At 35.1% G+C, this 14,125-nt stretch overlaps 1 protein-coding gene across 38 annotated transcripts in view; it reads left to right on the forward strand.

Moving 5' to 3' along the window:
• LOC149789875 (uncharacterized) overlaps positions 1-14,125 on the forward strand; it is a 704,306-nt gene that overhangs the window by 420,716 nt on the left and 269,465 nt on the right. For 37 of the 38 annotated variants that reach the window (XR_016423748.1, XM_089971883.1, XM_089971882.1 and 34 more), the window contains 9 exons: positions 2,657-2,923; positions 3,355-3,615; positions 6,407-6,673; positions 8,152-8,418; positions 9,022-9,288; positions 10,348-10,614; positions 11,010-11,294; positions 12,814-13,101; positions 13,674-13,970. Coding sequence is in view for 37 of the 38 variants with exons in the window: in XM_089971883.1 (XP_089828009.1) it covers positions 2,657-2,923; positions 3,355-3,615; positions 6,407-6,673; positions 8,152-8,418; positions 9,022-9,288; positions 10,348-10,614; positions 11,010-11,294; positions 12,814-13,101; positions 13,674-13,970 (2,466 nt within the window). In the remaining variant the exon portion in view is untranslated. The remainder of the gene's footprint in view (positions 1-2,656; positions 2,924-3,354; positions 3,616-6,406; positions 6,674-8,151; positions 8,419-9,021; positions 9,289-10,347; positions 10,615-11,009; positions 11,295-12,813; positions 13,102-13,673; positions 13,971-14,125) is intronic. The other variant, XM_089971886.1, reaches the window with a different exon arrangement.

Genomic DNA, 14,125 nt, shown 5'->3' on the forward strand with positions numbered 1-14,125 from the left:
TACAAGGCACATTTATACACTATTTCACTGTGCAAGACGAGTTTATACACTATTTCATGGTGCAAGGCACATTTATACAATATTTCACTGTGCAAGGCAAGTTTGTACACTATTTCACTGTACAAGGCACATTTATACAATATTCACTGTGCAAGGCAAGTTTATACACTGTTTCACTGTGCAAGGCAAGTTTGTACACTATTTCATTGTGCAAGGCAAGTTTGTACACTATTTCGCTATGCAAGGCAAGTTTTATACACTATTTCACTGTGCAAGGCATGTTTTTTACTATTTCACTGTGCAAAGCAAGTTTATACACTATATTTTACTGTGCAAGGCAATTTTATACACATTTCACTGTACAAGGCAAGTTTATATACTATTTAATGCAAGGCACATTTGTACACTCACTGTGCAAGGCAAGTTTGTATACTCTTTCGCTGTGCAAGGCAAGTTTATACACTATTTCACTGTACAAGGCAAGTTTATACACTATTTTACCACGTGTTATTTTCTTGCATTTAGCAGAAAGTAATGTTACAGTATATACATAACATTTCAGATGGCAGAATGGTGTTGGTATCAACAATACTGTTAGCAGTGTCAGAAATAAAATGTCAAAAAGTCGCTGAGATTTTATTGACACTATATAATGTTTCAGAATCCGTAGCTATATTTTTTGAAAAAGAAATTAAGATATTTATTACATGATATATATATATATATATATATATATATATATATATATATATATATAATGTTTCATAAATCCATTTAATATTTTTTATATTAGATCACATAATAAATGATGTCATGATTTCATTAGAGACTGTACATAATGTTGGCTGCCATTAGAGACTTACATTACATTGGCCACCAGTAGACACTGTACATGATGACACAAAGGTTGTTTACAATGGTTAATATACAAATACATTTAAAACACATAACTATGGCCTGATATTCCTGATGCTGGAACTAAATAAGAATTGATGCTTTTAATTTTCCTCTATTTTGCAAAGTGTGTCATGTACCACAATTAGGGGTCATATCAGGGTCAAGGTCATGGTCTAATATATTTATGCATCATCTTTGAATGTGTGTTGATTGCCACATTGGTTTCTTGTCATCAGGGTTAAGATCAGATCAATATTTAGAATTATTTCCTGACTTTTTTCCATTCAGCTTTATAACTTTAGGTCAATTTGAGATTAAACATGATGGAACTTAGTATACTTATTCATCATTATTAGGTTCATTATGTACCATATTTGGGATTATATCTTCAAGGTCAGTGTCATGGGTCAATATTGTTAGTTATCTTTAAAATACGTTGGTTATTGGAACACAGCCTCATCTAGATGCAGTCTTTGCTACTGTGGGTTGTTCAGTGGGGGAGTTGATGGTATTGCAAGTCTCATTAGTGTTTATCATTGCACTCATCATAACTAGATTATATCATTGTTCAGTGGGGGAGTTGATGGTGATACAAGTGTCATTAGAGTTTATCGTTGCCCTCATCAGAACTAGATTATACCATTGTTCAGTATGGGAGTTGATGGTGATGCAAGTGTCATTAGAGTTTATCATTGCACTCATCAGAACTAGATTATACCATTGTTCAATGGGGGGAGTTTATGGTAATGCAAGCGTCATTAGAGTTTATCATTGCCCTCATCAGAACTAGATTATACCATTGTTCAGTATGGGAGTTGATGGTGATGCAAGTGTCATTAGAGTTTATCATTGCCCTCATCAGAACTAGATTATACCATTGTTCAGTATGGGAGTTGATGGTGATGCAATTGTCATTAGAGTTTATCATTGCACTCATCAGAACTAGATTATACCATTGTTCGTACTTCCTGCAGATCTTGTTGAATTGTTTTTGCCACCGAAAAGTATCTTTCTTCATATACCTTGCTGTGAGGTGATGTGAAACATGCAGTGGCTACATTAGTCTCTAAAGATGGTAGTAAGATTTTGGGATTGATTCCTGCACTGTCCCAGTGATGGGTGGAATTACTATGCCTATGGTTGATGTAACCCCAGAATGATGAAATGTTGATATGCTATATGCAGTATGTGCAAAGAATAAAATGTTCCCTTTTCAAATCAAACTCTTATCAACTAGGAGTTCTAAACCTTAGTTTTGCTGGACTGTGATCACTTTGCTGATGGCTCATCCTTCCCTGAATCACAGCTGCATTTATACATTTTCCATTCAAAAATCAATTACAGTTCCATACTCTTTTGAAGTAATCACGCTTAAATATGGAATAAAATCCAACTTTAAGGAAACAATGATCACAAGATAGACAATATTGTTTAATAGATGTGGCTTTACTATTTACAGTGAGGGCATTGAAGTGTAATTATGGTTGATGGATTGAGTTAGAGACCTGAAACTTGCTTACCTTATGTTTTTCCACTTATTAACTAAAGCTATGTCAAAAGGGGGTCATAGACAGATTTCATTAGTGCATGTCTTTGGTGACCTCACCAGAAGATGGGGGCACAATAATTCACAGAATTTTCTTATTCATTTTTTATGACTTGATATGAGATATTGTGGGATTCTCATGATACGAGATGTGCATTACTGTGAGATTCTCATTCCATTCCATGCTTACATGCTATTAATTATGTTGAACAGAAGCCCCAGTTAAGATCACAAAACCTTTGACTGATACCAGCATTAAGGAGAAGAAGAAACTTACCCTAGAATGTGAAGTTAGTATAGCAGACCAGAAACCACGCTGGTTCCACAGTGATGTTGAGATTTTTGCCAACCAACATGTTGAGCTTATTTCTCGTGGAAAGACACATAAACTCATTATTTCAACAATGGAGGTGACAGATGGAGGCATTTACACTGTACAGGTTGGAGAAGATAAGAGTACAGCCACTGTTACAGTTCAAGGTGAGTTACCTGCCCTTGAGAGTTTATTCTTGTAATTGTGTTTACTTTGTTACTATAGCACAGTTTAACACAATAACTCTTATATACAACTTTGGAGCTGAAATGATATGTAAATATCTGTAAACTTTGAAAATCATTTTAAATGGGTTAAGGTGAAAGGTGAGGGTCACAAAGGTCAGTTTTGTGACTGTCATAAATATAGTCTTTTGTGAGTGATAAGTAAGAGTACAATCATAATTTAAACTCATGGATAGCATTAACCAGATAACACCATGATTGTAAAAGTAACATTACTGTACACCCATAATGAATTCAAAAAGTCAGTTTTCCATGCAAGATGATGCACAATGTCTCAGATTATTTCTGTATACCAAAATTCTGCACTGACAACAAATTAGACTCAGCCAAGCATTATCCTTCTTCTGTAACAGAGCTTCCAGCAGAATTCATCAAGAATCTTGGTGCTGTTGAAGTGACAGAGAAAAATCCCATTACTCTCGAATGTGAGGTTAACAAACCTGACAGGACTGCGACATGGTACAAGGACAACAAGCCACTTCCTGATAGTTATGAAACCACTGTAGATAAGATGCGCCACATTCTACACATCAAGGAAGCTACACTCAGTGATGCTGGCAAATATAAGATTGTAATCGGTGAAAGAGAAAGCATTGGCAAAGTCACTGTCAGAGGTGAGTAAGGTTTCATTATTAAATGTAATTATTCTGAATGTAGTTATAATTCATCAAGGTTCTGTGTGTTTCAATTTTTGGGGAATCAGATTTACTGATGGATGTCCAAATTAATGGATCTTAGGGACAGTTTTACAGATAAAAAAAAATTTGCAAATCTGTATCCATTTTTAAAAGCTGTGTGATTAATATGCATCATAATGTGAATTTTAAGACATTTAATTGAGATTGCTAGAGGTCACAAAGGGTCATGGCAGTTTACCACTGATTTGAATAGTAAAGCTTGACTAATCAGTACTTGATTAGATTGGTGGGTTGCATGAATTGTATTGAAATAGATCACTGACATAGTATATATGATGAACATACATATCTATGATTAACCTAATTATGGTTTCTGATTGTCACTACTATCTGCCCAGATCTTTATACATATCTGTAATAAACCTTTGTATGGTTTCTGATTTTCATATTTGTCCAGATTTATGTAATAAAGAACCCAACTTTGGGTTCTAATTTTGAAAACTTAGTAAGAGGTATAATTTTGTGTTCAACCAGTTTCATTGCTGGGGGGCTAATTATATTAGTACAGTGGATAATGCAACCAGATCTACTATTCCAGTGGACTTTGGGGTCAAACCTACTAGTCCAGTGGACTATGTGGCCTGACAGACTAGTCCAGTGGACTATGGGGTCAAACATACTAGTCCAGTGGATTATGTGGCCAATTATAGTAGTCAGATGGATTATGGGGTCAGACCTACTAGTCAAGTGGACTGTGGGGCCAGATATACTAGTCCAGTGGACTATGGGGCCAGATCCACTAGTCCAGTGGACTATGGGGCCAGATCCACTAGTCCAGTGGATTATCAGACTAAATCTACTAGTATAGTGAACCAGTGCCTAAAATATCAACTTTACAACACAAAGCTTAAGTGCAAGAGCCAAACACCAACATCAGAAATAATATTTAAAGTTAAGCAACATCATTGGCATTTAAAGTATATCCACATCATTGGCATTTAAAATATATTAGCATCATTGGCATTTGAAGTATATTGGCACCATTGGCATTTAAAGTTTATCTGCATCATTGGCATTTAAGGTTTATCTGCATCATTGGCATTTAAGGTTTATCTGCATCATTGGCATTTAAAGTATATCAACATCATTGGCATTTAAAGTATATCCACATCATTGGCATTTAAAGTATATCAACATCATTAACAGTTAGCATATTAGCAGAATTGCTGGGGTTAAAACAACTCCTTTATTCTGCTTAAAGTTATAGAATTTCAAATTGGACTTTTAGTTTACACTCAAGTCCAGGTCCATTAAGATATTGTAGTTGAAAGGTAGACCATAGTGTCATGCTGGACAGAACAGTAATGAAAGTTACGCTGTGACAACTACACTATGGCCTTGAGAACACTACAGTACATCATGGCCTTGAGGACACCACACTAGATCATGGCCTTGAGAATGCTACAGTACATTGTGGCTCTGAGAATACTAAACAACATTATGGCCATGAGAGCACTACACTACACTGTGGCCTTGAGAACACTACATGCATAATGGCCTTGAGAGCACTGCACTACATTGTGGCCTTGAGAGCACTACATTGCAACCACTTCAGTGGCCACCTCGGATGCGGCAGTTTGTGGGTTAGATCCCCAGCCAAGTCCTACCAAAGACTTACAAAAATGGTACTAATAGCTGCCTCGCTAGGCACTTAGCATTAAGAGGTTAGTGTTAGGACTGGTTGGCCAGGTGTCAAGATAATGTGACTGGGTGGGACATCATGCTACATGTCTGCGGCAAGATGCCTCAGTACTAGACATCACTATAAACTGCCACAATGCAGACATTGTAGTGATATGACTGAAAAATTGTTAAAGCTACATTAAAAATCCAAATCACACACACAAATGCACTACATTGCATCATGGTCTTGAGAGCACAACATTGTATTCATGGTCTTGAGAGCATTACACTGCATTGTGGTATTGAGAACACGACAGTACATTATGGCCTTGAGAGCACTACATTGCATCATGGTCTTGAGAGCATTACACTGCATTGTGGTATTGAGAACACTACAGTACATTATGGCCTTGAGAGCACTACACTACAATGTGGCCTTGAGAGCATTACACTGCATTGTGGTATTGAGAACACTAAAGTACATTATGGCCTTGAGAGTACTACATTGCATCATGGTCTTGAGAGCATAACATTGCATTCATGGTCTTGAGAGCATTACACTGCATTGTGGTATTGAGAACACTACAGTACATTATGCCCTTGAGATCACTACACTACATTGTGGCCTTGAGAGCATTACACTGCACTGTGGTATTGAGAACACTCAGTACATTATGGCCTTGAGAGTACTACATTGCATTCATGGTCTTGAGAGCACAACATTGGTGTATAGCCTATCTTGTGCTGAAAAATGGCGTTAAACCCTAGAACAACAAGAACAAGCACAACATTGCACTCGTGGTCTTGAGAACACTACAGTACATTTTGGCCTTGAGATCACTACACTACATTGTGGCCTTGAGAACACTACATTGCATCATGGTCTTGAGAGTATTACACAACATCATGGCTATGAGGATGCTAAAATAATTTTTTAAGTGCTGTATCTACATTTGTCAAACTTACATGCAAAAACATTGGGCTTCTGTCTTTTTATCATACAAAAACAGGTGTGTTTATTCAACTTATTTATCAAATTTCTATATTTTCTGGCATTACAATTATGTTCCCTTATTCTGCTTAGAACTTCCACCTGAGTTCACTAAACCACTTGAGGACATCACAGCCATAGAAAAGGACACAGTAACATTGACCTGTGAACTAAGCAAGCCAAATACCAAGGTCAGGTGGCTGAGAGATGGCAAGGAGTTGAGAAAGAGCTACAACCTCCTAATGACAACAGATAACTATAGTCAGCAACTGGTGCTAACAGATGTGACCTTAAAGGACACTGCCAAATACACCTGTGTATGTGGAGATGTCAGCACAGAAGCCACACTCACAGTTAAAGGTAAGTTTAACATTTTTTAATCAAATTTTGTAAAAAAGATAACATTTTTCCAGAGCCATTGGGTGGAATTTCATTCTTATTTCCATGGCAAACAACAACAAAGGACACATGGTTTTTCCATGGATTGGACAGCAGTTCAAGTCATGCTGTTGGTAAAGGTCTCATAATACTTGTCAGAACATGTTTTTTTTTCTTCAGGTTCGCAACTGTTTATACATCTGGGTACTTCAGCTTGACATGAATGGTTCATAAACTAATTTAATTGGCACAATGGGCCATGGAACGAGTATTTTGTCATAGTTTTAACCTTGCATTCATCAATGAAGTTGTGCAAATGCTTCTTTGAAATATTTGCAAAATAGAAAACCCAAAATGGCTGACTCCCAGCATTTTGTTTGTCTGTAGATGACAATTTCTTTTGGAAAAAACTGCATGATAATAGTGATAATGACAATGATTTTAAAAACTTGAAGTATATCAGATTAATGGAGTAGGAAAAGTGTTACTGGAAATACCAATGGGTGATTATGATCCTGAAAATGATGATACAAGTCCAGTGTACATGCTGGATGGACAAAAAGAGACAGCATGCTCGTCAACCGCCATGGTACTTCATAGTATTCCAAATGTAGAAAAGAGATAATACCATGCCGTATCAGAATATTAGCAATTTTAAAGCAGAGTGCAAATTTAGTTTCTTTTCTCAAACATTTAGCCCTGAGGGATCTTGTGCTACAAGCTACATAGCCCTTTAAGGGTTAAGAGATGCTGAATAAATAAATAAGAATCTAAAAAGAAATTAGAAAGTAAGGTTATTTACTTGATAATAATACCTGTGTCTGAACAAGCAAATTATGGCATCAATGGATTTAAAACCCTAATACAGCATTATGGAAGAGATAACAAGCTGACATGGTAGTCAGCAAAGCACTCATTCAAAAAAGTGAATTGTTGGCAAAGCTTATGTTAGTGTAAAACCTTATTTTGGAGCAGAAATTTCCAAGAGACAATACCTGTGACCTTTGTAAAATTGTTTATAACCTCCATAAAGATCAAGCTAGCTACACATATGCCCTTTCTTGAGTAGACTGTAAAAGGGGTTCATAGCACAGAACTATTCATACACGGATAAGGAACACATTGAACTCAGAAACAGTCAGCAGATTAATGCTTACACAACTAGAGGTGGAATCTGAGTAGGATTTTGATTTCATTAAACAGACTGGAGCAGGAATAATAAGAAACAGATATTTAAGTGTCAGGCAAATATTGAATTGTGGCCTGTTCCTCCTCCCACCCCTTTTTTCTACTTCCTCCCTAACTTGGTGACAAGAGTAGAGCTCACAACATAAAATCCTCACAGCATTGCTGGTTATAGTATTAATGGCTTGAAAAAGTATCTATTATATCATTTGTATTTATTCTTCCAACTCATTTTCAATGTCCACATAACAAATACACATTTTGTTCTAATCCAGAAGCCCCAGTTAAGATCACCAAACCCTTGACTGATACCAAAGTAACAGAGAAGAACAAGTTTACCCTGGAATGTGAAGTCAGTAAACCAGACCAGAAACCACAATGGTTCCTTGACAATGAAGAAATTTTTGCTAGTGATCGTATTGAATTGATATCACGTGGTAAGAGTCATAAGCTGTTGATTGCTTCAGCCAGACTTCACGATGAAGGAGAATACACAGTACAGGTTGGAGATGCCAAGAGTATGGCTAATGTGACTGTGGAAGGTGAATAGAGTTCTTCTAACTTTGTATTTTCATTCTGGCTGAATCCCATTATCTTCAGAATGATAAGACTGGGTCTTTAAGTTTTGTGTCAAGATCTTGTGTGCAAGTTTTTGAGAGTCATATTTTGCAAAGGAAAACTTACAGTCCATATAGACAAGCCAGTTTGTTATGAAGAACGTGTGTGAGCATTTGTGTACATGCATGCATGTGCTTGCCCATGCATGCATATATATGTGTCAAGCGGTGGCCATTATGTGTAACATTCGTTTGGATGTTCCTTGTGTACTCAGTCATCCTCTCCTAGTGGAAAATTATAATCAGAAAAACGTTCATAGTGTTTTCTTTCTTTAATCCCATTCATAAAAAGCTGATTATGGTGTTTTGTCTTTTCTAAGAAATTTCCATGAATTAGCCAATAAAAATATTCCTCTAGTTTTCAAAATTTTTCTGTATTGAAAATCTGAAAGTCATTATATATGTTTGAGCTTCAACAATTTGACAGAGCGTTAATATAAAACCTTCACAGTTCATACAAATTTTATTATATTGTTGGGAGTCTAATCTTGGTAGCAAAATAATGCTGCTGTAATTCTTTACTTTCAGAGCTTCCAATTGATTTTGTCAAGCCTCTACACAACCTTGATGTGAATGAAGGAAGCCCAGTAATTTTGGAATGTGAAGTCAGTAAACCTAACAAGCAAGCAACTTGGTACAAGAACAATGAACCCATAGCAGTCAGTGATGGATATGATATTAGAATGGATAAAACACAACACTCTGTACACCTTGAAAAGGCTCAGCCTGAAGATGATGCCACCTACAAGATTGTAATTGAAGGCAAAGAAAGTTCTGCTAAACTAACCATCAGAGGTTTGTAAAATGTTGCTATAGATGGTTGTGAAAAATATAATTATCTCTGTAGGTTTAAAGATACATAGGGACAGCCTCATATGTGTATATGTTGATGGTTTAACAATGACAAAAATATAATTGATGCTAAAATTGTCCACATTTTAGGGAGAAAGTCTTTGATTGTTTTGTTGATTAGTTCATTTTACTGACTTTATGAATAAGTTGGAGTGATTATAAAGTTATGCATGTGTTTGTTATTTAGAATGTACTTACAGACATACAAATATATATTGTTTACTTACAGACATACAAATATATATTGTTTACTTACAGACATACAAATATATATTGTTTACTTACAGACATACAAATATGTATTGCTTACTTACAGACATACAAATATATATTGTTTACTTACAGACATACAAATATGTATTGCTTACTTACAGACATACAAATATATATTGTTTACTTACAGACATACAGATATATATTGTTTACTTACAGACATACAAATATATATTGTTTACTTACAGACATACAAATATATATTGTTTACTTACAGACATACGAATATATATTGTTTACTTACAGACATACAAATATATATTGTTTACTTACAGACATACAGATATATATTGCTTACTTACAGACATACAAATATGTATTGCTTACTTACAGACATACAAATATATATTGTTTACTTACAGACATACAGATATATATTGTTTACTTACAGACATACAAATATATATTATTTACTTACAGACATACAAATATATATTGTTTACTTACAGACATACAAATATATATTGTTTACTTACAGACATACAAATATATATTGCTTACTTACATACATACGAATATATATTGTTTACTGATGCTTCGTAAGAAATATATGTTTAATTATCAGCTTCTTAACCATTTTTCAAAAGAATTTAATAACAACTGAATTTGGCAAGTAAAGAAAATATACATTATTTCAGTGCTCAGACTAAAAGAATGTTTACTCTAATTTCAATTTTTTAAAATTCTTTCCTTAACTTTTTGTGAACAAATTACTGTTTTCAATTACAGAAGAGTCACTGAAGATTATCAAGCCTCTGAAAGATGTGCAGGTTGCTCAGGGCAACAGCATAACTCTGGAATGTGAGGTGTCTAAACCAAACCTTCAGTCAACCTGGACCAAAGACAGCCACCCTCTTGTTGCAGATGAGAGAGTCAAACTTTCAGTATTGGAGACTGTACATAAGCTGGAAATTATCAGTGCCATCCTTGATGATCAGGGCAAATATGTGGTTAAGATTGACAATGTCTCCTCCAAGGCTACTCTTCAAGTTGAAGGTAAGCATAATCATTATTGTTTATTTTCTTCTAATCTTCAAATTCAAATGTAAAATAAAGAAAATCTTAATTATATGAATACAGTCTTTTTGAAAGAGATAAACTGAAAGGTGATTTTTTTCATTGAAATTACTGTATGCTAACAGTAGGTTTTAAATTGTTAGGAAAAGCTTGGTAAATTGGTGATGATTTAGTTGTGAAGAAAGACTAATATTGGACATTTGAAACTGTTTTTCTGCAGAAACAATGTTTATACTGCATTATAGTGATGCTTTTTGAGAGAAAGGTTTGTTCAAGTAATTCTGAGGTGTACCATGCAGATTCATTTTTACATGCAAACTTTCTCCACCCTGAACAATCAGTTACATAAATTTTATCATTCTTATAAAATGCAGAACAAATTTTTACAGAGCAACCTGTTGAATTCCTTCAACCACTGAAGGATGTTGATGTAGCAGTAATTCCTGGCAATGCCACACTTGAATGCGAGCTCTCAAGACCTGATGTCCCAGTCCAGTGGTACTTTGGTGACAAACTTATCACTCCTAGCAAAAAGTACAAAGTCATTTCTGATGGCCCAGTGCACAGACTTGAGATTTCAGATGTAGATGGGGAAGATGAGGGACCATACTCCGTTGTGGCCATGGACAAGAAATCTGTGGCCCAAGTCTTTGTGGAAGGTAGGGTTGGTCTTATCCTGCATTGTAAATTACACACCTATTTCATCAGCTATAAAAAAAAAGTTTTGGAATAAAATGACACTACAGGCAGATAAATTAGACATGAATGTGTTTATTATCTCTTCATTCATCGTGTGTCATCCATCATCCTATCAGAAATGTTCTTTAAAAATTCATCTTGAAAATCACTTGAGCAATATCACATGATGTTGCAGGAGTATTCTGGCATCAAATGCTACAATGGGGCATTATGGCATCAATTCCTTTCTGATCAGTTCTAATCCATCATCCAATGTGGCGACCCTTCCTAACAAAAAAAAAAACCTTGAAATGACTTCTGATGAAAAACCACTCAACAGACTTTGATTCAATAATCCTGGCATAAAGTCTTTCAAATCTGTTTAAACAATATCCAGCTGGCATTAACCAAAAAAATTAGCAAAACATTTTAATGACTTTTCCCAAAATCTGTTTGACAAAATTTGGCCAAATTTCACAGAAATTATCATAACTTTTAGGTCTTTCATACTTTTATAAATGATGCCTTGCCGAAATCAAATACATGTATTAAATATCTTAAATATGCATAATTTCTACTCAAATGTCATTCATCATAATTTGACAACACTTCATGTGAAATTATGCTTGCTAGAAGGGCTTTTCTCAAACGGACACAGATGATGCTAAGCCTCCTTTAAATATGGCCAGCATTGCTAAAAATAGAAAACCCACTGAGTGACTTCTTTTCAAAAGGTGGGCAAATGGTATATTTGGGTTGAAAGCATTTGTGATCTGAATGGCTTTCACTTTTACACAAATAATGTGTATCTGACATCAACAATAGCCACCATTACTAAAAGTGGAAATACCTCTAATCAGCTTCTCTTTGCCATTTAATTAGAAAGTCATTAAATATGGGCTTATCATCAGAAGAGTTCTTATGGTAACTAGCAGGTCCTTACTGAGATGACAAACCTTCAGCATGGTGGCTGTCTTGAAATAATATTATCTCTGCTTCTCCTAAATGGATGTCTTTATCACCATAGGGTTTTAACCCATGGGCTACTTAATATATCTAGTTCTAAATAAAAATGGTACCATTCATACATCCAATATGGCCACCTTGATAACTGTCTTTGAAAATTGTGTGCTTATTACTCCCCCTGAATGAATAATCATTATGGCCTGATGTTTTATCAAAATAATTCTAATTATGTCTGCTTTATCCTAAATGAAAATTATGCCAAGCTGACATCCAATATGTTCACACAGCAACACTCAAAAATTAAAAGGAAGAAATTGTCTTGTATGTGTTTCCTGGAAATTCTTTTTTCCCAGCAGAGTGCCAGTCCCTTCAAGGGATTCCTGTTGTATTTGTGTACATGTCTATACATTTGCTTATATATTCCTTACCTATTAACACTTTGACATCAGTAATATTGAAACTTTGGTAATAGGGCTGAAAATTTACTAATATTTATAAGGACTTCTTTCATTCATGCTAATGATTTACTTTCAGTACCACCTGAATTATTTGTGGATGAGTCATTTGAGGAGACAGTGATCCTGAAGAAGGGTAAAGCCACAGCTTTTGAGATACCATTTAAGGGCAATCCACAGCCAAGTGTCAGCTGGACATTTAACGGTGGCTCTCTGCCAGATATGAAGAGGATGGAGGTGGAAACAATCCGTAACATGACTACTGTGCGACTTTCTAAAGTTGTACGTTCTGATACTGGTGACTACACACTGACTTTAGAAAACACAGTTGGAAAAGCAACTCTTACCGTCAAGTTAATTGTACTAGGTAAGGTGAATTTTTTACACTCCTTTGTTGTAGGTAAATCTCTTGTGCAGAATTTAATTTTTGTGTGAATATAATTTCTTGTTTTTTTCTTTACCTATGTGAAATTTTCATGCAGGGAAGTTCCTATGACTTTAGCTTAATCTTGCATGATGAAAATATATGCCTAAATAAGCAGTGAAATAAACTTAAAAATGCTACATTTTGAAAACTTTAAATAAACTTACAAACGCTTAATTTTGGAAACACTAAATAAACTCAGGAATGCTAAAGTTTGGAAGATTAAATGTGAATAATTACAAGGTGGTGAATTTAGAAATTTGGTAGCACATATTTTGTTCTTGAATGAAGTATTTTGGAAATTAAGGTTGTTGTTTGCTTGAATGATTTCAGTAGCATTGTTTGTTTGCATCCAGTGTTATGCACCATTGTTCTGGTTCATATATCATTCAGTTGGCAAAGCAGAAATATTGTGTAGATATCATTGAGTGAATTTTGTTCATGTAGAATTACCTACAAGGTTGCCTTTCAAGAGTGTTTCCTTGTCTTACATGTTGTTAATTTGTATATTTTAGATGTACCATCACCACCTCAAAATCTTGTTGTCAAGGAAATGACCTCTGACACTGTAACTCTTGCTTGGGAACCACCCAAGGACAATGGTGGTAGTGAAATCAAACAGTATATCATTGAAAAGAGAGATGCCAGTCGAAAGGTTTATTCCAAGGTCAGCACTACTGCAGATCTGACCTTCATAGTACCAAAACTGCTTGAAGGAAACCAGTATGTGTTCCGAGTCTTTGCAGAAAATGAAGTTGGACAAAGTGAGCCAGTGGAACTGGCAACACCAGCCATTCCCAGGAGCCAATTCTGTGAGTTGTGTCCCCATTTTTATTAATAATGCTTTGAAAATTATTACTGATATAAGAAAAGCAGTTTACACCTTTAATTCCATCACAATCATTAGTATTGTATCTTTGTTTAAGAATTGATTTACATGGTCCTTTACTATATATGTGATGAAGTT

The sequence above is a fragment of the Sinohyriopsis cumingii genome, chromosome 10 (genome assembly GCF_028554795.1).
Source record: "Sinohyriopsis cumingii isolate HCF-2022 chromosome 10, ASM2855479v2, whole genome shotgun sequence".
NCBI classification, from domain to species: Eukaryota; Metazoa; Mollusca; class Bivalvia; order Unionida; family Unionidae; genus Sinohyriopsis; species Sinohyriopsis cumingii.